We start from the raw sequence: 26231 nt of genomic DNA, 5'->3' as shown, positions 1-26231 counted from the left end.
TTGTAATAAGCTTGAAGGCCAAGGTGAAGTGTTTATGACCTTTTAATCTTAAAAGAATGGTTTTAAACCCTTGATAAGAACCCTCTTGGAGTTCTTAAGTGTGAAACATAAAAGCATTGGGTGGTTTTGTGCATATGAGTGTCTTAGTTAAGGCTGACTAGGTTGGTCACTTTCATGACTTTTCTAGAGCAACACCAATATCAACGTCTCCTGAAATCACCTGATCATGGTAGAGGGGGTGCATATCTTTTAATTGGATCTATTCTTGCTTAATTTGGATGTATGTAGCTCCATATTTATTTATTTGAAAGTATCAACTCAATCAACATAAAATCTGAAAGTGTAGTGATGGTTGATCGAGAACAAAATGTTGTTGAGATTATTAGAGAAAATGGAATGTAAACATTTGATTTCATGGAAATAAGGTTATAGAAGGGGTGTTTCTCAATTAAATGGTAGTGGTTACAGCCTTAAAGATGGTTAGAAACATCATATTCACTCACTTAAAGTTCTTACTCAATCAACTAAATTTGTTAAAGAAGAAGGTGTATAATAGCTGAACGACATCGTTTTGGCTAAACACTACAAATTAGGGATTTCTAATTTGGGTTCTAGCAAACTTTCATTGAATCCCTATTCTTCCTATTTCTTTTAATCTTACCTGTAATTTCCTCATGAACTCTTAGTTTTATGTAATTTCACCTCTGTCAAATTCAATTGCCAACCCCAGATTTGAGCACCTTTTATAGTTTGGTCCTTAGTCTTTGATTTATTTAATTAGACCCTCAATTGATTAAAAAACTTTTAATTTTCTTCTATTTGACCCTTAATTTCACCGATTTCAGTCCCTAAAGTCACATGCTTTTGCAAGTTGGTCATTGGTTTATGAATTATTCAATTAAGTCTCTAATTGCCTATCAAACTTTGAATTTTATGCAATTAAACCCCTAATTTGACCAATTAAACTTTCCAAAGTCTAATTTTAATCCCCAAACTTCAATTTGTTTCAATTATCATCCAAATCGACTCCAAAAGTTAATCTTCCTTATGATTAAGTTCTCAATAAAATTAATTAAGCCTTTCAAAATTTCAATTGAGTCTTTAAACACCTAAATAAAATTATTTTCACCAATGGAGTCGTTTGTCAATCAGAATTGGGTTGCTAATTTTTTCGATCTTATACATTTCAGTCTCCTAACTTTTTACTTGTCGTTTTGGTCCACCATCAACTTTGGTAGTCTTTTAGGCTTTCTTCATATGTATTTTTTTGGATTTTTTTCTTATGAGGTAAAAATGGGTAACAACAATTTTCATTCTCAACACACACACACAAACACCCTTTGTTTATAGAGCATTAATTTTCTACTAAGAATAAGAATAAACAACCTTGTTTATTAAAATTTAATACTCTTTATTAGATTTATTACTCTTTCTCTCTAAAGTTACTAATTGGGTCCCCAAATTCACCCAAAAGGAAATTTTGGTATATATATCACGATGTTTTCATCAAAAGATCATCTTTTTTTACTATAAAAAGTGGATTTAGTTGAATAAATACATGATTAACCTATAATCCAACCACTGAAAAACCATATTCTTAAGTATCTAGATTTTGAAACATTATCAATTAGCACCATCTGCGAGAACCTTAGATAAAAAAAAAAGCCCTCAATTCTTTGAGAACTTATTTTTAACATTCTAAATCACTTTATGATAGACAATCAAGACATATTGAGATCGAGATGTGTGATGGACTTTCAACAACTTATTAATCAAATGCAACTCTTTACTCAAGCAATGCTTACAACCTAGAGGCAAAATCAAGTTTTGTTACCTTAGTAAGTCCTAGTACCTTCGATGATACCAAGTGCCTCGATGACACTGCTAACTACTGCTCTCAATGTTTATAGATAGTTACAGTATACCAATAAGTTTGGCAAAAACAACATTCAAGAGAGTGTTTTGCTTTAGTGTTCATCGATTCCCTCGAGGGGTTGCTCACATCATCATGATATCCATGTATAAAATAGGTATTCAAGGCATGCTCCTTTTTATTACCATGGGATGGATGTCAATTACCAATCTTGTCATTTTGCATAAGACTACTAAGCTTTTCAGAGCCTGGTAAGAAAATGATCGAGTGATGGTTGATCTTTAAACACATCTAGAAAACACACCTACATCCTTTACCAAGTTCATGACTCTCTTTTGTCCACACAAGTTTTGAATACTCACATTCTTTGGGCTTACATCTCTATAAAAATAAGCTTAGACAATTACAATGGTCTTACTGACTATAGAAAACATGTGCAAAACATGTAGAGTAACTTGGATTTAGTGTCCATTTGGTATAGTGGTTGAGGCTGCATTTTGCCCCAACCACAATTTGTAGTTGTTTGGTTAAAAACATTAATGTCTGATTTAGAGGTGGGTCCCACTGAAAAATGAGTTCATGCCACAGGTTTGGCTAAAGCTAAAAATTGTTGCTTTTCGTTATTTTTGCCAGCATTTTGCACCGGTTATCTTCTTAAAGCTAAAAATATCATTTGTGTAAAGTTTAATTCAGAGAGTGTGTGGAAGTGGTTGAGAGTATAGGGGAGAAATTAGGTGGTCCTGCAATTAAAATCTGCCATGTGGCAAAATGATCCTGCGGGATCCCAATTTTTTTCATAAGCATTTTGCATGACTTTCTCTACAATTCACTTTTGTAATATGAACAATGAGTGTAGAGTGAACTTCACTCTGCACTCATTGTTCACATTACAAAAATGAACTGCATAGTGAATTAAACTCTACACACAAAAATGTGCCAAAGTGAACAATAAAAAATTCTAATTTTTTTCTTTTTAATTGTATTTATTCAAAAAATTAGTGTTTAATATTATTCAATGACACTACATAAATTAGAAGGAGATCGCATAATGGTGTAACATTTACTGAATTTGATCGTAATATTAATTTTATTCATGATGATATTTTACCTGATTTTGTTGCACGCTCAAAAAACCATGAAAACTGTAGTGATGGAATTGTAGATAGGTTAATGGAATAATAAAAAATATTTTATATAAAGTATTATTTTTATTTCATGATGTAATAGTAGTACTTGAATCTACAATGTTTAAATTAAAAACCATCAATATTAATATATATATCTTTTTTAGTTATTTTATAACCTCAATTTAAAAAGCATTCTTAACCAAACACATTAAATTACTTTTTGTTCAACCTCAATTTCAACCACAGTTTTAACCAAACATATATAAATACCGAACCAACCTTAACCAAAAGTACTTTTTATAAAAACAACTTCTGTCAAACCACATCCACAAAAGTTACCACAATATCAAACACACTTGAATCATCTAGGATAGCAATGCGATATGCAAGATCCTTCAAACTACCTTTCATGGGTGCGTATGCCTGGTGTAATAATATAGAGTTGGGCTCTATTGGAGGTTTCAGTGACCTCTGTGTCAAACTAGTAACACACTTCAGTATAAGTATACTTGTCAAGAAAAGTTTTACGGCTCTATTGGAGGTTTCAGTGACCTTTATGTCAAACTAGTAGCGCAATTCAGTATAAGTATACATGTAAAGAAAAGTTTTACGGAGCTCTTTGGGGTTAGCCAATGAGAAGGAAAGTCTATGCATGCATATTTGATAAGGGTCAATAAAAAGATGCTTAAAGCAAAATAGTTATTTAAGCTTGTGGCCTAAGAGGCCTTGATAAGTGAGGTAAGAGTGTGCTTTGTAGAGAGAGTTTTACTTGCCAAACAAAAACTTGCTTAAGGTGAAGCAAGTTATGAAGAACCATATACAGGTGGAAAAGACATGTGTGGTACAATACAAACATCCCTATTTTTATAAGAAGAGCGAACTAGAAGGGACCCTTCAAAGCAGAATTATCCCTTTAATGGTAACTCAAGCTCAATGAAGAACAAGAAAAGACCAACCAATGGGTGTTTGGTATATCTTGAGAGGTTTTCCACCCCTCTCAACACCACTATCACTAAGGTCTTCACCGTCATTAAAGGTAAAAAAAAATTTCTAATATCCTTCATCGATGAATTTGACTCCCAACACTTGCACCTCTAGGAAATTCAGCATGTTCCACTAGGACATACGACATAATACAATAAAGTGTTTTATCTTGAAAATCCATTTTTGAAATTCACTTTTATTTTTTCATAACATGTTCTCCAATTCAAAAACCAAAATCATAACAAAAATCTATTATTATATATTCAAAAACTAAAAACGATTAATAGAAATGCCTCTTCTCCTAATTCTCATCCTTATGATGTTTTATAAATTTTAAAAACAAACCTAACAATCCAGTGCCTTCAAATTCCTCAACCTAGTCTACTATTTTAATTTTTTTATTCTCTCTCGAAAGCTGAATCCCCCTTTGTAAGAATCACCAACATTTTAGTAATGGAAGTTCAAAACTGTTCAGTTAAAACACCCAAATCCCTTCAAACAAAACCTATAGACCTCAGTTGCACCTTCAAAGTCGGTGCCTTTTCTTATACTTTTTATTTGGGTTGTTGTTCATAATTTTATGGGTTTTTTAATTGCATTTATGTTCTTATTTTTTATTTTGTTGCTATCAGAGAAAATGATTCGTCATAATTTATTTTGTTGCAATTGTATAATAACGTCTTAATCCATGAATGCTTTTATCTTCTACGTACTTTACTCCTCAAAGTTTTATGCTTGTATTATATACCTAATCCCAAGTAATTTGTCTATATTTGTGATTGTGTAGATTAGGGGAATGCCTTCCATATTTGAGATAAAACCAAACTTGTGTGAAGATGGACATGAACATGTATGTGATATGTTTTAAGTAATTCTCGAAGATTGGGCCTCAGGCCACACATTCAAACCATCTTTACATTAAATAAATTATGGAGAATCATTTCCTCTAAAGTAAATTATGTTACAAGATTGGTACGTTGAAAAATAAAGAAAAAAATCCAAGATTGGTGTCGGTTGAAGCAAGAATATCAAAATCAAAACGGTTACAGAAGTACAATCGCTACTTATAAGGAAAGAAGGGGTAACATGATTTTTATAGGCACATTTTACCCTAATGCCTATGGATTCTTGCCTGATTAAAAGAAAAAAAAGTCCTATTTTGTGACGGGAAGTCGGTTTACCAGCACCATTTTTTTCTTTTCTTTTCCCATCTCTCGGCTGACGATGTATTAAGAAAAGAGAGGAAGTCAACCGAAATAAGAGAAAGAAAAAGAGAACCACATTTTTCATCGGTCCCAAAATCATTCACCACTAGTTGAAATTAAGAACAGATTTCGCTACTAGCTCACATCTTTATAAAAATGAGTTTGGATAACTATGATGGTCTTGCCGACTCCAGTAAACATGTGCAAAACATGTAGAGTAACTTGGAGTCACTCATCTAGGATAGCAATATGATATGCAAGATCCTCCAAACTACCTTTTGTGGGTCCGTGCATGCCTGGTGTAATAATATAGAGTTGGGCTCTATTGGAGGTTTTAGTGACCTCTATGTCAAACTAGTAGCGCACTTCAGTACAAGTATACCTTTTAAAAAGGTTTTACAGAGCTCTTTGGGGTTACCCAATTAGAGGGAAAGTCCACGCAAGGATATTTGAGAAGGGTCAATAAAGGGATGCTTAAAGTGGAATAGTTATTTGAGCCTATGGCCTAAGAGACCTTGATAAGGGGGGTAAGAAAGTGTGCTTTGTAGAGAGAGCTTTACATCTTGCCAAAAAAAAACTTGCTTAAGGTGAAGCTAGTTATAGAGAACTATATACGGGTGGAAAAGACATGTGCGGCACAATACATGCATTATTATTTTTATAAAAAGAGCCAACTAGAAGGACCTTCAATGCAGAATTATCCCTCTAGTGATAATCCAAGCTCAAGGAAGAACAAAAAGAAGGGACCAGCCAATAGGCGCTTAGTATATCCTGAAAGGTTTTCCACCTCTCTCAACACCACTATTACTAAGGTCTTTATCGTCATTAAAGGTAAACAAAAAATTCAATATCCTTCATCCATGAATGTGACTCCCAACATTCACACCTCTAGGAAATTGCACCTCCAGAAAATTCTGCAAGTTCCACTAGGACATGAGGCATAATACAACAGAGTGTTTCATCTTGAAAATCCTTTTATTTATTTATTTTTATTTTATCATAACATGTTCTCCAATTCAAAGACCAAAATCACAACAAAAACCTATTATTATATTAAAACCCATTAATAGAAATGCCTCTTCTCCCGATTCTCATCCTTATAATGTTTTAGAAATTTTAAAAACAAACCTAACAGTCCAATGCTTTCAAATTCCTCAACCTGGTCTACTATTTCAATTTTTTTTATCTCTCTAGAAAGCTAGATCCCCCTTCGTACGAATCACTAGCATTTTAGCAATAGAAGTTCAAGACTGTTAAAACACCTAAATCCCTTCAAACAAAACCCATAGACCTCAGTTGCACCTCCAAGGTTGGTGCCTTTTCTTATACTTTTTCTTTGGGTTGTTGTTCATAATTTTATAGGTTTTTTCATTGCATTTCTGTTCTCATTTTTTATTTTGTTGCTATCAGAGGAAATGATTCTTCACAATTTATTTTGTTGCAATTGTATAATAACGTCTTAATCAATGAATGCTTTTATCTTCTACGTGCTTTACTCCTCCAAGTTTTATGCTTGCAGTATACACCTAATCCCAAGTAATTTATCGATGTTTGTGAATGTGCAGATTAGGGGAATGCCTTCCATATTTGAGATAAAACCAAACTTATGTGAAGATGGACATGAACACGTATGTGATATGTTTTAAATAATTCTTGAAGATTGGGCCTCAGGCCACACATTCAAACCATCTTTGCATCAAAATAAATTGTGAGGAATCATTTTCTTCGAACTAAATTATATTACAAGATTGTTACGTTGAAAAATAAAGAAAAAACCCAAGATTGGTGTCGGTTGAAGCAAGAATATCAAAATCAAAACGCTTCCAGAAGTCTCACTTTGTTGTCTAGCCTATCTTAACAAACCAGAGATGCCAGTGTTATGTGGAGTAGCTACAATCGCTTCTTATAAGGAAAGAAAGGGTAGCATGATTTTTGTAGGCACACTTTGCCTTAATGCCTATAGATTCTTGCCTGATTAAAAGAAAAAAAAATCCTAATTTGCGAGGAGGAGTCGGTTTACCAGCACCCTTTTTTTCTTTTCTTTTCTCGTCTCTCGGCTGACAATGTATCAAGGAAAGAGAGGAAATCAGTCGAAATAAGAGAAAGAAAAAGGAGAACCAAATCCTTCATCGATCCCAAAATCATTCACCACTAGTTGAAATTAAGAACATATTTCGCTATTGGATTCGGGATGAATCCTTTAAAACAAGATCTCACATCAAGAAAAAAAATCTTAATTTTGATTTTATTATTTGATTTGTAAATTTCAATTAAAATTGGTTTTAGACTTTCAATTTTGATAGTTATTTTTATTTTTATAATGAAAAATAAACCTACGATGAGGATTTAATATGGTTAAATTAAATTTTAGTTAAATGATACCAGTTTACGCTGAAATAACAATATATTACTTTAGCTGAAAATATATTTATAGTATAAAATATTTTTAACCAGATTTTTTGAGACATCTTTACTTATTTTTTTAAGGTTAAGTGAATTTATCTCGAAAGGGATATATATAGAAACAAAGATTTTTTACCAATCAAAATTTTCCATGTGTAATTTTTATTTTATTTTTACATAAAAATATAGTAAAATTAAAATAAATAACATGAAAAATAAATGGATCTTTATGTATTTTTTTATTAATGTAAAGCTGACACAAGAGATGAAATATTTAAAATATTTTATCATAAATAAAAAATTTCATAAATAAAAATCAATCAATTAAATAATGTTACATGATATTAGAAAAAGAAAACCGAGTGTCCTGATAAAATGTAAATTTTTCTCTCAGTTTTGAATTCCTTTGCCCCTGCAGTTTGTCAACAATGAAACATCTTTGAATAAAACGGCGGAAATATAACAAATACATTGCAGATCTGGTGGTTTTCTTTTTCTTTTTTCTTGCGTGGTTATGATCGCCGTGGCTTGTTGATCGTTAACGTTTCACGTTTGCAGTGTTGTCGTTTTGTTGGATTTTCTTGGGAGATTAAAAAATCAGAATTCACTTTTAGAGACAAAAACTTGCACGAAAAGGCGAAGAGAAACCAACAAAAGAGTGATGTGAGGTGTGGGACCCTAACATTACCCAAAATACGGCATTTTAGACTCTCTCTATCCAGTGTGCTGGATTATATATATATATATATATATATATATATATATATATATATATATATATATATATATATATATATATATATATATAATTTTTTTATTTTAGTTTAACGTGGATGTCCGAGCCAACTTTTACATAGTTCGATTAATTTCATGGGCCCTGAAATTAGCAACTTTGTAAACCTCTAGTGGCTATTATATGAGTAACCACAAAGTTTAAACTTGAGACCACAAAGAGAACAAACTTTTTAGTTCCAAACTCTTACCATTGGATCATCATCATGTATTATATATTTAATTTTTTTATTGGAAAGAAAGAGTGTGGGAAACTTAGGATCTTCTTAAATGACATATTTAAGACTTAATATTATTAAATATTTAATTTTAATACATAAAAATTGTTCACTCTAGCAATTTCAATACTTTTGCACGAGATCACTGTCTGATTATTTTCAAGGACATAAATAGTTATCAAAAGAAATAAAAAATAAATTGTTAGAATTATTTTTTTAACCACGAGTTTTCTAGTTAGTTTATATGCATTTTAACTAATCTTTTAAGATTCTGAAATTAACGATCAAATAAGCTTTAAGCTTTCAGTGACTCTAAATTTTATGGCACTTTAATTAATGATTTCTTAAAAGTAAATTGAGGATCTAATTAGTTAAATTATACTCCTCATAATTATAAATTATTAAATTATAATTAATCAAAAAAAGTCACTTGCAAGTCGATGTTAATCCAATAATTGTAATTTCCAATTATGCATTCTGCAATATAATTTTTTACTATTATCATTATTATAAATACGTTTTATATTCCAAATCCAATATTTTTGCTTCTTGTTTTTATCAATATTCTTTGTTCCATCAATATCTAATATTATGGATTTCAAATCTTCACTCGCAACATCGCCATCCCCATCTAAGCCTTTGATCCGACGGTTATGGTTATCAATTATGGATTCCAAACTTTCATTCACATGTCTATTGTAGGATTGGTTAAATCCGACGGTTACAGTCAAGATCACAAATGATGCTAGCAATGACATGCTATACATGTGTGGCCGTTGTGCCTGATGTAATGTTTTTAGATGAAGAGTGTGTTTGGTATTGCGGTAGCTGTTGTGGTTGTGGTTTGAAAAAAGTTGTTTTATAAAAAGTACTTTTAGTTGTGGTTGGTTTGAAAAAATAGGTGTTTGGTTAAAACTGTGGTTGAAATTGAGGTTGAAGAAAAAGTAGTTTAATGTGTTTGGTTAAAACTGTTTTTGAAATTGAGGTTATAAAATAATTTTAAAAAATAGATATTAATATTGATGGTTTTTAATTTAAATACTGTGGATTTAACTATTGCGGTAACATCATGAAATAAATCATACTTTATATATAAAAAAATTTATTGTTCTATTAAACTATCTACAATTCCATTACGTACAAAATTCATCCGACAAGAACTACAGTTTTCATAATTTTTTAGCGTGTAATAAAATTAGATAAAATATTATCATGTATAAAATTCACTCCAAACTAATTTTTTTTTAAATGTTAAAAAAAAAAACTTAACACACTAAAAAAAAAAAAAAAAAAAAAAAAAAAAAAAAAAAAAAAAAAAAAAAAAAAAAGTGTCCAATGAACAGTGCAATTCTCTTGCACTGTTCACATGAACAGTGCATCACTTGCACTGTTCACGTTAATTGCACTGTTCAATGAACAGTGCAATTAACGTGAACAGTGGAAAAAAAGTAAGAAATGGCTGCTTCTTCTTTCGTGCGTTGCTAACGCAGAAATTCAGTGGGGCCCAGTGAACAGTAAACCAATTTTTTCTTTGACCAAACAGCTGCGAACTGCGTTTTAAATAAAACGCAGCCGCAGCCACAGAGCCAAACGGGCTCGAAATGTCTCCTAGCGTAGTTTTATACTGTAGTAATGGTTATTTTTTAATATATATTTTTTAAAAAATATATTAAACTAATGTTTTTTATTTTTAAAAATTTATTTCTAATATTAATATATCATAATTATCTAAACACGCATAAAAAATAATAATTTTAAAAAATAATTTTTTTTTAAAAAAACAATGCCTTAGTATACTGTTATGCTCAACTTAGCGACGCAACATACAACATAAATGATAAAATCAAGATTTTTTAATTTCTGAATTATTGTTTAATCTGTTATGAAATCCAAATTATTCACAAAATTATTCTGAAATAATATGCAAGGATGTTTAAATAATAACTACATTGGCCTATACTAGAAAAAAAAAATCCCGTAACAACTAGAAAAAATAATAAAGAAATCTAAAAATAACTTGGAAAATAAAGAAAATTAAAAAAAAAACATCTTTTATGTTAAATTTAAGTATATAATCAGCTACCATAAGCAAGTTGACTACTATAAACATCAAGGCTTGTAAAATATCCTAAAAAACTTAATTAAATTGTCATATCAAAAGTTATGGTAATATCATATCAACACTTAAACTTAAACCTTGATATAATTGTTCATCATCACAATAAGGATGAATGTTAAAAACATTAGAAATCTTACAAAACCCGCAATTATCTAGCATATTAACAATATAGGCATTGTCATGTATCTTCTTTATAATGTTATAAGGACCATATTTTTTTGTTGCAACTTGTTATACGTCCCTATTGAAAACCTCTACTTATGCAGAAATAACATCACCTTATCTCATTTCTTAAATAGTTTAACATGACAGTTCTTCTATATAACCTCATTGTACTTGAAAATAGCTTGTTGAAACTTTGTCTCGCCTCAACGTATATCGCTTATGCATATGTAAACATCTTATCGGCGATAGTGTTATAACCAACACCTTTTTGAATTGCTACAAGATCAAGAATATGCCAATGACACTACATTTATATAATTTTGAATTATGTTTTGTATGTTGTATTGTGTTTACCACTATTGTATATGAATTCTATTTATGCAAATACAATATCCCACTACTTCATATTGTCACCATAGATATTATAGATCAATTATCAAGTATCCAATTTAATGATTATATTTTCTTATCTGTTTATAAATATGTTGTAATTCTAAAATTCCAAGATAAATCATATATTCTCTATAATGTCTATAAAAAATGACTAAGAGAATTGTTGTCTTGATCAAAAGTAACAGTATTTGATACCCTAGGCAAATGACTCACCTCTCAGAATAAAGTACATCATCTTTAAAAACCCGTCTTATACAACAAATACAAAATTCAGAGACAAGTCCTCTCGTATGTTTTTAGAAATAGGTAAAGGCATATATAAACCTAAGTTTTGAGCTTGCTTTTTGGTATTTTGACAAGTATAACATTTTTTTTTATAAACATATCAATATCTTATTTTAATTAAGACCAATAATACCTTTCATTGATAAAAGCAATTGTCTTATCTTGTTTTAAGTGACCATTTAAGCCTCTTTCATGCAAATCTAGATTTGCCTTCTCTTATAATGAAGAATCTAGATTACCTCGTATCAAGAACCCATAATGAATATGAAAATAATCAATAGACAAATTCTGACGATTCCTTTATAACTTGCTAAAATACTCATTACAATTCTTTGTAGTATGGAATATTTGAAAGCCTAACTCTTGACACCCAATCAATCTAATATTGAATGTCTTATATTGATATCAATTTATCAAGCAACTCTTTTAACAAAATCTCCTTAAATTTAGTAAGAAAAGTTTTAATGATATTAAGTACATCAATCGTCTTCTCTTCTTCCTTCTCATCAATTAGTGCTTTTATAATCAAGACATGAACTTTTCTCGATCCTTGTATATTTGGTTGCATTTTTTGTTATAAGTGAATAATTTACACTATATTTAGAAGCTTTAGAAGGTTAGAACATGGTCTCTATTTCAAAGGTATAATCGTACAATTTACACCATCTTTAATAATCTTATGCAATTATTTCAACCCAGGTATCTGAAATGTACATCATGTTACCAAGGTCTATCAAATATCAGATTGCATGCATATATATCTACTATATCATATTATATCTCATCCCTATAGGAAAAGGCTCTATATAATGTTGTGTTACTTTTATTTCATCTATCGTCTTAATCTACCTAATCTTGTATGGTTCAAGATATGATTCCAATGAAAATTTTAATTTATCAACAACATGTTTGCTTATAATATTTTTACAACTATGACTATCAATAATCAAGTCAAACATGTTATTATTTATAGTATATCGAGTACAAATTAACTTGTGCTACTACAACTCCTCGATAACCTTTGGTGTTAACATTATATTTCTAATCCCATAGGCAGGACTCTCGTCATCATACTTATACAAATCTTCCTCATCCTTCATATCAGGTTTGCACACCTACCCTTTGCTTTTGAGATTTTCTTACTTATACCGCCCTTCAATCAAGTTAACCGATTTATGTCTTCTATAATCATTGGAATGATGCCCTAACTCTCCATATGTAAGGCACTTTCTCACAATTAGTTTGGCGTCGGGATTGTTTGGCTTGTTTATTTCATCTTATCTTCTTAAAGCTCTATTAGGTTTAGCAACATCTTGTATAACAAGTGATTGTTGCAACATCTAAATTGTCTTTCCCTTATCACCAATATTGGATTTACTTGTCACATTGTATAACCTCTTGGAAGGATCAAATATGCTACTATTGCTAGCTCTTTCTTTCAACAACATCTTGTTCTTTAATGTTATATAATTCACTTTTATGAGCATAAATAACATTTGCACTGCAATTTTGTCTCAAATTATTAGCTTCAACTCCTTAAAAATTCTTACAACTTGCAGTCCTGTATATACAACCTATAAATTATATAATTGACTTAAATAATGAGTGTGAAAAGAAACTCATTCTTGACATATATATGGTAAACACATCATATAATTTAGAAGATAGATCTAACACACCATCACAAATTGATTTGGTCAAAGAAAAGAAAATAGTTGACTAAGATGTTAAAGAGAACAAGCAAGGATCTATTAAAATGTTTATACATTTTATTGCACAAATATATTCATCAGTATTTGTTATTTAAATGGAAACAACTCAAAATGAATCCTTAATGGATGATATTGTTTGATGCATGGTTTGAAAAATTTGGAATAACAAAAAAAAAAATTGAGGTTTATAATTAACTCATTTAAAATTGATTTGAGATCAATTTTGTTCGAGGCCAAAGGATGCAACCATAGTTAGAAAATTATGGAACAAGTATTGTGCTACTACGTAAACAAAATCTAACTAATGTGTGAATGCTTTTCAAAGTAGGACTACAATTCCATAAGCTTGATGTTATTGTTCTTTTTTATGATATAGGTTGTGTAGTTTTGGTATGACTCTCATATATTTGCCATTAAAAAAGGTTAATTGAAGGATGTTGAGGTGTGGTTAAAGCACAAACTTGATAATGTCCTTAGAGACATTTATGTACAAAATATAGAATTTCTTAAGCAATAGGGGATCAAAAGGTTGTTTGCTTCCAACATCAAAAAACAAGTGAAATAGAAAATAAGAACCATGCAGGTTACCATGAATTTCTCTCCATATCCCCCACACTTGTATCCTCACCCTATACCACATTCTATGTCATCCAATTGCATTATAAATGAGACTTTGTTGCTATTCTAGGAATGTATGAAACAAATATGTTTTCTAGTCCTATTAACTATCTAATTAGGATATAATTGCTTTACTAAACATATGTTTTAAATATGTTTTATGTATGTTTATGTAATGACACAAACTTTTAAATGCAATTTGCATATTTTTAATTATCGTATACATGTAAAATAGGTAATTTTTTTATACGATATCTCAGTCTTACAATTTATCAATTAAATCCACAAATACAATGATACACAATTATACATACAAATAGTAAGGTTACAATACTTTCTTGATTACTTACATATATTTTTTTTTTCCAAATTTTTTCATCATACATTACAAAGACATGTTCAATATGCAAGGTTAGATATCTCAATAGCACTTTATTGAAGAATGAGACCTTTAAAGGAAGGTACATGTAAAAAACATAAAATCACAAAATTAAAATAAATAATTACATCATCATGGTTACTAATATTTTCCAAACCATACGAGCAAACATCACATCTTTAACACAATTCTAAGCACAACAATTATATGTCAAATTTTCAATTTACTACATTCTCTTCAACAACTAGTGAACTCTTCTTTATTCATTATACTCATTGAACTATCATTATCATACCTACAATAATTCCTTGATAAAAAACAATCTATTTCTTAACCAGTCTTAAAATATTCATCAACTCCTATGGTGTTATTTATAACACTTTAATATCAACCTCCAATCTCCAATCTCATTATCTATTATACTAATTGTGGCTTATCTATTTTATTTTTCAGTCTCAACATACTTTATGCCCTTTTATAACTTATCCATATTATTTTTCAATCTTCATATGCTTTATAATCATCTATAGTTCATCCATATTATTCTTCAATCTCATCATACTTTAAGTTCATTTATGGCTAATTTATATATTTGTTTAATATGGACATTTCATCATCTTTGGCTTTTTAATACCATTAACCATTTCAAACGAGGTATCATGCCATTCTTAGCTTTGTTTTGCCTTTCATCGATTTTAAAAAATATTTCATACCATTTTTGGCACATTAATATTACCTATCAATTCAAAATAAATATTCATTTAATTTTTTCAAAATCCATAACCTTCACTTATGCAACTAACTAAATACTTTTCAATCCATAGTCCTGCTCATACCTTGGACTCATCTCATTTTAATCAATAACCCTCATCCAAATGACTAGTTTAATTTTATATTATACCTCCTATCTAAGCAATTGTCTTCATTGAATTTGTATAACCCCTGTCCAAACGATTGGCTTTATTGAATCTTATAGCCTCCATCTAAATGACTAATTTCATATCATTTTAAACAATAACATATAGAGATTTACAACATTGTATAAGGTCCACTATTATGGTCAATTTACAATTCATATATTTCTTTTCATTTGTCTTACATGTACAACATCATAACAATCATCATTCTAGATCATATTTTAAAGTGTGCAGAAAGAACAAAAAGTTACTATCCTTTTTATGATTTTAAAAAAGATTTAGAGGCGTCACCTAGTATTTTGGTCATTAGAAACCTGCGGAAAGAACAAAAAGTTAATGTTCTTTTTATGATTTTAAAAAAGATTTAGAGGCGTCACCTAGTATTTTGGTCATTAGAAACCCTAACTGATTTTAAGAGTCTAGATAAGAAAAATGGTTGTGTATAGATAATACAATATCACCACTAATACACCTTATCTAAGATAAGTCATATTGCTTATTTGTTTGATTATTACTAAGGCTCTTATGTTTTTCTAACCATTAGTTTGTCTATTGATTAAAGTGAATCCATCCCAGTAAGGTGAATCATGACTCTATGGGTAAATCCTAGCCATTCTAAAACATTCATGTTATATATTCATGGTAACAACACAATCATTTTTGTTTGTATTTTAATTAAACATACTTTATAAAATCATCACAAATACTCTTGATTCATAATCCGAACCCATTTAGAATTTATTACGCTCTATTATACCTATAAGTCATACTTTGATTTCATCTTGATTTCATTAAACCAGATAACACCCTTAACATTTATGGATAGTACTTTGGCTCACCATTTATGTTCATTCATTTCAATGTCTATTTCATCATTTTTTTTATAAACCAATTTCATTAGTTCACCTCAATACCTATTATATCAAATTTGGCCCTTTAATTTTGTGAACTCATTTGGACTCATATGGTGTCATTAATGGCGAATCAATATTAATCTTCAATCCCATCATCTATTATACCAATTATGGCTCATCTATATTATTTTTCAATCTCAATATACTTTATGACCTTTTAAGGCTTATCCACGTTATTTTTCAATCCCTATATGCTTTATATATTATTTTTCAACCTCATCGTACTTTAGACCTATTTATAGCTCATATATATATATATATATATATATATATATATATATAAAAGAGTATTTCATTATCTTTGGCTTTTTAATACCATTAACCATTTCAAAACAATTATAATGTCATTCTTAGCTATGTTTTGTCATTCATTGATTCAAAACATTTTTCATGCCATCTTCAGCACATTAACATTACCCATCAATTCAAAATAAATATTCAATTAATTCTTTCAAAATCCACAATCCCCATTCATGCGACCAGCTAAATACTTTTTAATCTACGACCCCTGCTTATGCGGCTGGCTCATCTCATTTTAATCAATAGCCCATGTCTAAATAGTTGATTTAATTAATTTCATATTATAACCCCCTTTCAAATGGTTGGCTTCATTTAAGTTTTAGAGTTTCCATCCAAATAACTGAAATCATTTGAATTTTATAGCCCCTATTCAAATGACTAGCTTTATATTATTTTCAATAATAGCACCCTTTCATGCAGTTGAATTAAAGTATTGTAGTATAAAGTCCATATTTATGGTCAATTTACAATTCATTTTTTTTTTTGTTTCAATTTACATATTGGTTACCGTCATTATGATAAATCACAATTAAATATTGGTTATGACCATTACAGTTGAATACAATTACATATTGGTTGTTATCATTATGGTCACTTATAATTTAAATATTAGTTATCGTTATTATTGTAGTCGATCACAATTACGTATTGATTACTACTATTAAAGTCAAATATAATTACATATTGATTATCATCATTATGATTGAATACAATTTTACATATTACTTTTCGACTTAGTAAGCATAATTTTTCATAATGTATAGTTGTACAACATACATATGATTTTCATTGCATTCTACCATTACTAAAGTATTTTAAATAATTAAAGAGGCAATTAAGTGACCTTTACCTTAAACTCCCACTTTACATACTCTTGAGAATTTAGTCCCACTCGGAACACTTCTTCTACAGCTCCCAAATAATAACAATTAATGTTTGTTTAACTAAATACACTTTTAATTATTTGTTTAACTTTCAATTTAGCCCAACACATAATTATCAATTTCAAATTCAAGAAGACAATTTAGCATCTCTGTATTACTACTTCGAGTCCAAATGTATCATAACTATTTGATAAATGCTCATTAATCCAATTAAAATTCCAACCTTGAAGTTTCCATAATTCTATGATTTCATTAAATTTCTATGCTTATAACAACCATTATTTAATATTCGTACTACGAATTAAAACTCAATCATAAAAATCTCCATTCATCTCAACATTCCAATTAATATCCAAACATATTATAAACATCAATCAATATTATGATTTATAAGTATTCATGCCATCAAAATATTCCTCACATAGAACTTCTATATTTTCAAGTTTTAATTTAATATCCAATACATCACAAACCAATAATTAATATTCACATTATTAATTTAGGATTTTAACATAGAAATTTTATACTTTTACAATTCCAACCCAATGCCCAAACAGTTAAATATATTCAACATGCAAAATTTTCACACTTGTGTAATTTTATTTTTCATAGCTACATACATAATAATCAATCCTACATCATTCACACTCAAAATCAAACATGAAAAATCACAACCACAAGTTAACAAAAAATTAATGTCAATTCTTCAAAATTCTCAAAACTAAATTTCAACCACTTCTAAGTAAAAATCTTTGGATGATCAAATTTCTTCAATTGTTTCTCACTTCATAAATTCTCAAACACTAATTAACCAACTATTTAGTCAATAAACATCTCAATCACAATAAACCTAGAATTCCACATCCCTTTACTAAAAAAAAAAACATGTTTATAAGTATGCAATCATGCAATAAATTACAAGTTTAAGCATTCCTATACCATTAGGACATCTAAAACCAATATAATTTAATCACATTTTTCAAATCTTCTAAAATTTTCCATATGGCTAGCTGCTATAGAGTTTCCATCACCATAATTGATTTCCAATTACTCAATTTCTCCAAAACATAACAATGATATCTTATTTATCATAATTAGATTTACAATCATTTTCATATTTTCTCAAACAGATAATATGCATTTAACTAACCCATCCATTACATAAACACATAAATACACAACTTTCCTAAATCATAACAAATCACGGTTTACACCTTCCAAAATTAATTTACAATTATCATGATCAAGTTTAAGCAATCTTAACATCATTAGAACATTAAAACTTACATAATTCCACTAACTTCTATACTTTTCCCCCCCATAATTCACAACCATAACCAATACAAAATAATTTATTATACACACTAACATCATAATACCAATCAAGTTTTTTTTTTTATAAAAAAAACATTATTCAGAATGCCAACAATCCATCCAATTTAGCCGTTTTCACAATTCCATCATGTAACAAAAAAAAAACTCTCAGAAATCCCCATTGAAATATTCAACACCAACCTCAATCATTCTTTAACATCATTGAAATGTCAAAACCAAAAAAACCTAAATATACTTTCATTGAACCGCGATAAATATGCAAACCACATCACCATCACTAATAAATTTAAACAATTTTCTGTTTCTCTTTCAAATTCACAAAAACCCTAAACTTCAAAGATTTAGGATTTTTTTTTCTAGGTGTTAATTAGCCAAATTAAACCATTCCCATATTATTTTCATAACTTAACATCAATAAAATCATCCCAAATCAACATTTCAATACAAAAATATCATAAACCTTTTAAATTTGAGGATTTTCAATCCCTAAGCAAAACAAGAGCAAAATGAAATTAATGGTAAAAGAACATCTTACCTTCCTAATTAACCCAAAATCAATATCATCAATTTTTTCCTCTAGGCAAACAAACTTCCAACTTCGCTCTCTCTCTCTCTCTCTCTTCTAAGTTTCTTTTCTAATTTGTTTAGGTTTTCATTAGTAGAACTCATTTAGGTTTCGATCTCCATGCCACCACAAATGAGAGATTTCGAAGAAAATTAAGGAGAAGAAGAAGAAGAAAACACAAGCTTTGCTCCTCCTCCAAACCATCAATTCAAGCTTAAAAAGGGAGAGTGGATTTTGTTTTTATTTATGAAAATGTCAGTCATTTATGTTTTATATCCCTATCTGTCGGTATTGTTCACGAATATAAAAGTTTTATTATTTTGTTTAGATTCCGTACCGAAAAACTTTCACCATTAGCCATGATAAAATTTCTTTAAGTTTTATTATTTTTTAGTTATAAATTTGTTATTAAGCACAGGTGGGCCCCACCATTAATATTTGCACCCATAAATTTATTCTTTAATTTACTCAAGGTTTCTCATGAGAATTTTCACTTGTAATTACAAAAATTTTCTTTTAATAATAATTATTTTCTAGTTGGGGATTACCTGAACACTGGTTTAAGAATTTATACTTTCTAATGGAATCTTTGACAAAATTTTGTTTCTGATTAAAAAATACTTCTGAAATTAGATGCTTTGATTGCGTTATTGCAAATATTTATTAATTGCTTTCGTGTGCGGTATGTGATTGATTCCAGCTCCTTTAGTATGACATCATATATGCATCTTTGCATGGTGAGCACGTGGCTGATTTTCAGACGTTATGGAATCCAAAACTTTTGCTGGTTATTATCAAGACAATGAAAAGAGCAAAAAGAAACACCGGTGGATGGTGTTTTTGCTGCATCCAATTAACCTCTAGCTAGCATGCATAGTTTGAGGATAATTCTTGGGTTTATTTTTTAAAATATTTTTTATTTAAAATATATTAAAATAATTTTTTTTATTTTTTAAACATTATTTTTGATATCAGTACATTAAAAAAATCTAAAAATACTAAAAAATATATTAATTGACACCACATTATAGAAAGAGTTAGATATGAATGATATTAGGATATTATTTTTTATTATGGTAGCAGTTATTTTTAAAAGTATTTTTTACTTAAAATTTTATTAAAATAATATTTTTTTATTTTTAAAATTTTATTTTGATATTAATACATAAAAACAATTTAAAAACATAAAAGGTAATTAATTTTAAATAAAAAAATTAAATTTTTATAAAATACTGGTAGGACGCTGAATCATAATCTTCTTGGTAATAAACAGTATAGTATTTGATTTGATTTGATCAAATTTTACAAATCATATCAATATTTGGTCAAATTTCCCTCGTGATTCATCGTTTGCATGTGTGCGTATGTTTCCCCTAGTAAATATTCTTCTTACACTCGCACGGTGGTTTCTGGTACGAGTATAACACCCAAGACACAAATAGCTCAAAGAAGCCCTGGAATTGGCGCGCAATGAAGCCAAGACACCTATGTAGTGGTTCATTTCTCTTTCAAATTCAAAAAAAGGACCAGTCCTGTCTTTGGGAAAGAAGAGAGAGAGAAGGGGGCGTTGTTTTTCTGTACATAGAAAGACGGAGTCCAAAAAACGCCATTGATTTCTCACGCAGTAATCAGAGCTTTTGCAACACCTGTTTTCTCTTCACCCTCCATTCGTCAACCTTTTCTTGGCCACTCCCTAACCACCACCACCACCACCCCCCCTCTTTATCGCATTTTTATTCTTTCCCACCCTCCATACTCCACTGCTCTCTCTTTTCTCAATATTAACCCTAGCTAGCTACTAACCGAAGTATCTTAACTCTAGTTAATTCTACATCTACTACAAGACCATTATGTCACACTAAGAGATCGATCCCTAAGAAGCAACCATGAATCCACTTTGCACATTTGTCACCATAACCACCTCAATGTACAGACTAAACCCTAACCCTACCTTGTTCAGTTTAGCGAATCTCACGAGCCAGGCCCATGTTACTTGTAATTATTGTTTCAATGTTTTGAAAATTAAATATAATAAAGATGGGTAATGGGAACGAAAGATCCGAGTGAGAGCATGAATGAAAGAAACACAAATGGCATAAAAACCAGGCAGCGAAATCAATACAAAAACCCTTACTGCTAAAAATAGAAAAGACCCAGCTTTACTTTTTCTTGATGATCTCTTAATTTAAACACTCACGGCATACAAGAAAGTCAAGAAAACCCCCCATTTCGTGACTGCCGAGCGTCGATCACCGGTAGTTTCGATCTGCACAGCCACACAGTGAGAGAGGCAGTCACAGTCTCTCTCACTGAAATCTAGCTAAAGCACACCCTCACTATTCACTGGCTAGTAGCACTCTTTTCCTTTTTATCTTTTTATAAAAACAAAATAGAAAACATAAAGGAAAAAAAAAACCTGTTAGCTAATGATGATGCACCAAGGGGTGGTTCATGAGAAACCCGAGGCCTGTGCTTGGATGGCAGGTGGAGAAGGTGTCACTGAGGAGGGGGACAATAAGCAGACTCCCAATATTGAAGGGGGCTTGGATCTTGTTATGGACGGGTCGAACCGTGATCACCTTGCTGGTTCTATGGTGGGTTTTGAGATTAAAAGGAAGAAAAGGATGCCCAGACAGAGGAGATCATCTTCTACTATCAATCACCTTCTCTCTTTTTCTGCTAATGCTTCCTGCTCTACCACCACTACCTTGGACGTGCCTACCTTCTCTCTTCAGGACCCTTCTTCCCTCCCCGCACGTGTGAGAAGCTTTTCCTTTTTATAAATAGCTTAATATATATTGAATCAACTTAATTAATTGTCATATGCCATTATCATAAATTGTGTTGGATTTCCTACAACTTTTGACCTATTTGGACAACTTGATGTTGTGTTGCTCAAGGTAAGCTTATGCTAAGTGGTTCGTTTCTGTTCTTTCATCCATATTCGATTAAATTTTAATTGTTGTTGGAAATTGGTATCTCATTTTGTTTGACTGTGAACTAGCTATGATGTTTTTGCCCCCAAGACGTGCTTTTTTCAACAACACCTGAACGGATTTGATACGTGATAGGGTTTGAGAATCTTGAGGCTAATTATGCGCTAGACACGAGTTTTCTCTTTAATATAAATAGAACTTCCCATGAAGAAAATAAAATTAGAATTGAAGAATTATTATAGGAAATAAAACTAGTTTGATTTCTTGGTTGAAAGGGAAACCAAGATCTGTAAGTGATCTATTGATGTTTTATGCATTCCAATTATTTGCCTTCTCAAAATCATGGGGTGGTGTAGAAAATTGAAATAAAGTGACTGATATGTATCTGACTCCATAGAGCTGCTTCATGTATCTACTGTATAAGCAAAACAAGTGGCATGATTTTGGGGAATTTTGCAGCAGCCGGTGTTGTCGGAACTCTTAATTTATAGAACTGATAGGTTACTGAACTGTTTCATTTATTCCGGCAGCATGTAAATTAACATTCATGGTCTCATAAGGTAAAATATCTTGCAAGCTAACTGTTCTTCTGCCATTAATTTGTTATCCTTAATATCTTCCGGTCGTTGGCGGAGTAATTCAGTCGAGATTCGTTTTCCCTAACTTCCAGTTTGAATTTGCTTGTCATTTATTTTGAATGTGGTAGAGACCAAATGCATAAAGTGTTTGATGTTTTGCAATTTTGTCAATTGCAAGACACCGAGACACATGCATGGTGAAGCATTGCCACATGTATTTCCTTTATTAATCTTGCTTTGGTTTGAACTACTCACATGCTGGACAAATCATCCTTGTTGTTTACTTTGTATTTCTCAGTTGCAATTTAGATTGATGATGTGATGAATTTTCTTAAATTATTGACGACTCCAAATGATCTTATGCCATAGGCCATTGATCCAAGGAGACTGAGATTCCTTTTCCAAAAGGAACTTAAGAACAGTGATGTAAGCTCTCTGAGGAGAATGATACTCCCAAAGGTCTAATTAATACTGTATTCTGTATTTCCATTTCGTCAAGATTCATATATTTTGGACTTTGTCTTTTTATTATCAATATATCTCCATTGTGCAACAATTTAATCTTTAACTTTCTTTCCTGGTGGAACCATTTTTTTATTCCGATGGCCCGATATTTCAGAAAGCAGCCGAGGCACACCTCCCTGCTCTTGAGTCCAAGGAAGGAATTTTTATCAGGATGGATGACTTAGATGGTCTACATGCTTGGAGCTTTAAGTACAGGTGCAAGTTCCCATTCCCTTTAAATGACAGATTGACATCGTACACACACACATATATATATATATATAGTCATTTGAACATGGAAGTGGTTGGTTGTGTAGAGCTTCAAACAAGTTTGATCAAAATTGCTGGACTCGTGAATTTAACTTTACTTTTTGTAAGCAGGTACTGGCCTAATAACAATAGTCGAATGTATGTGCTTGAAAACACTGGTACAACCTCGATTGCCTTGTAAACTTCTCCTTTCAATTTGTTTTTCCATAGAGTGATAAATCACCAATCTTGTATCAAATTCTCGCAGGGGACTTCGTTAGCGCTCATGGATTAGAGTTAGGAGACTTCATTATGGTATACCAAGATAATCAAAGTCAGAACTATGTATGCTGCTATTCTAAACCTTTAGATTGATGGTGAAATTACGATTAGAAAGCATTTTAGCTATTCTTGAATGCTAATAGTTACATGTTCTTGATGTTTTCTCAGGTCATCCAAGCTAGGAAGGCCTCGGACCAAAATGTATATACTGATATAGCTAGAAATGCTGTCAATGACTTCGTTGTTCACGATTATGAAGTTAGCAAACTCAGCTCCTTTTATGTGAACTATCCTGTGGTTGACAACACAGGCTTGTCGTTTATCTATGACACCACTGCCTTCTCAAATGACTCACCCCTTGATTTTTTGGGTGGATCAATGACTAATTTCTCAAGGATTGGGAATCTGGAAAGCTTCGGATCTGTGGAGAACTTGTTTCTGGATGACTTCTATTAGTTTTCTTTGTAAAAAAGATAGGGTAGTGCATTTTGTTAAACAACAGAGCGTTACCTGAAATCAAGGATGACTTCTTGTTGTTCTAATAGCAGTGCACTTCTTCCTGTATATGTAATAATAAAGATGGTAGGCAGTCTTGGACAGGTCCGAGTTGCACCGACAGCATTGCCATCTAGAATTATGATCAATGTGTGATAAGTTAGCTTTTGCTCCGGCTGTTCTTAGTTTCTAGCATTGTTAAAGCTTTTGTTCGTTACCAATCTAAGTGTTGTGCCTAGTTGAGTTGGAAAAAATAAGGTTAAGTAGATGTTTAAGTAACCATGGTTTTAAGAACTCAGTACTCTTAAAAGCTAAGATTTGGTGCCAAACCATGGCTTTGAAGACGCAATTCCAAACAGAATTGAAATTTTTAGGCTAACCATAGTAGAATTAAACAATTTCATTACTGTCTTGTTTACCGTGTTGAGAGTTAAGCTGGTTATTTGTTTTTTAAAGCCTCAGAAATAAATCTTGCAGGCTATAACGAGAAAAATAAAAAATGAAGAAATTGAAGAAGTTTGTGTTAAAAGCAATTAAAAACAATTATAGCAGTTATAGTCGTTTTTTTTTTATTTAAATTCTGTTACAACCGATTCTTGCATAGGTGTAAGAATCGTAGCCTTCAATCATTGAATGATTGAGATGAATTAATTCCTAAATTCTAGGATTCTGTTATTAATTGCATGTAATTTGTATAAAAGCAGAATTCTTGCTAAAAACTCTTCTATAAACTCTTCTTAAGAAACCTGAAAATCAAACATGGTATCAGAGCTCTAAAACTAATTTCTGAGAGGGGTGTAAATTGTGAGAGGGGTGTAAATTGTGAAAACAGATTCATTGATTGCTTCACAAAGTCTTATTCATGAAATGGTGAGATCAAGCTCTGCTGGAGAAGATTTACGAACTCCACAATTCAATAGTACAAATTATGATTTTTGGGCTGTAAAAATGAAGACTATCTTCATAGCATTTGATCTATGGGACGTAATAAAGGTTGGAATACAACCTCAGCAAGCCCCTGAGATTGTAGAAGGATCAGGCGATGAAAAAAGCGAAGCTGAGCAAACCTCATTGAGAGCATCCACTACCTTCAGAGAAAATAAAATAAAGAATGCAAAGGCATTGAGCCTCATACAAGGAGCATTAACTGATGAGCTTTTTCCACACATTAGAAATGAGAAGACTGCAAAAGGAGTTTGGGACATTTTGAGCAGAGAATTCAGAGGAGATAAAAAGGTAAGAGCTATGAAACTCCAAGCAGTTAGAGCAGATTTTAAATACATGAGAATGTCAGATGATGAAAGCTTAGATGGCTACCTAGCTAAGTTTTTTGCAACTGTGAATAATCTGAAATCACTTGGAGAAGATGTATCTGAAACTAGAATTATGCAAAAACTGTTAATGAGCCTAAGTAGAAGGTATAAGTCCATTGTGTCGATCATTGAAGAAACACGAGACCTTGATTTTCTAAGAGTCGAAGAGGTCATTGCATCTATCAAAGTCTATGATAAGAGGGAGGATCTACATGATGAAAGAGACAAGTTAACAGGAATAGAGAGAGCCTTTAACAGCTTAAAGGTTGGAAATAATCAAGTCTACAGTATATATAAGGGCTTTCCAAGGCATATCCACTCAAAAATGGCAATCACAAGACAAGAGGGGATCAAATTAGACTTCAAACAGAAACCTGAATAACTACAACAATTCAAGCTAGAATAACACTGCTGGGGGGAGTAGTCAAATAGGTGTAAAACCACAGTGTCAAGTCTACTAGAAGCATCATTTTGGATTGTGCAGGCACAAAGAAAAACTAAGATGTGGAAGATGCAATCGATTTGGCCATATTACAAAGGATTGTGATAGTCACAGTCACAAACAATTAACCAACTATGCAAAGAAAGAAGGAGTAACCACAGGAACTATGTTCTATGCTAGTCATTCTGCAAGTTTGCAAGATAGAAATGTATGGTTCGTGGACAGTGCTTGCAGCAACCATATG

General features: G+C 31.0%; 1 protein-coding gene across 1 annotated transcript; it reads left to right on the top strand.

The window, feature by feature from the left end:
* The first annotated feature begins 21617 nt into the window (after positions 1-21617).
* LOC133671521 (B3 domain-containing transcription factor FUS3-like) lies at positions 21618-24193 on the top strand. The gene is made up of 6 exons (XM_062092289.1): positions 21618-21947; positions 23072-23161; positions 23322-23422; positions 23588-23634; positions 23724-23800; positions 23906-24193. The coding sequence occupies exons 1-6, from the start codon at positions 21618-21620 to the stop codon at positions 24191-24193; spliced, it is 933 nt and encodes a 310-aa protein (XP_061948273.1).
* Positions 24194-26231: the final 2038 nt, after the last annotated feature.

Source organism: Populus nigra, chromosome 13 (assembly GCF_951802175.1).
Source record: "Populus nigra chromosome 13, ddPopNigr1.1, whole genome shotgun sequence".
Taxonomy (NCBI): Eukaryota; Viridiplantae; Streptophyta; class Magnoliopsida; order Malpighiales; family Salicaceae; genus Populus; species Populus nigra.
This window is presented reverse-complemented; position numbering and strand designations above follow the sequence as displayed.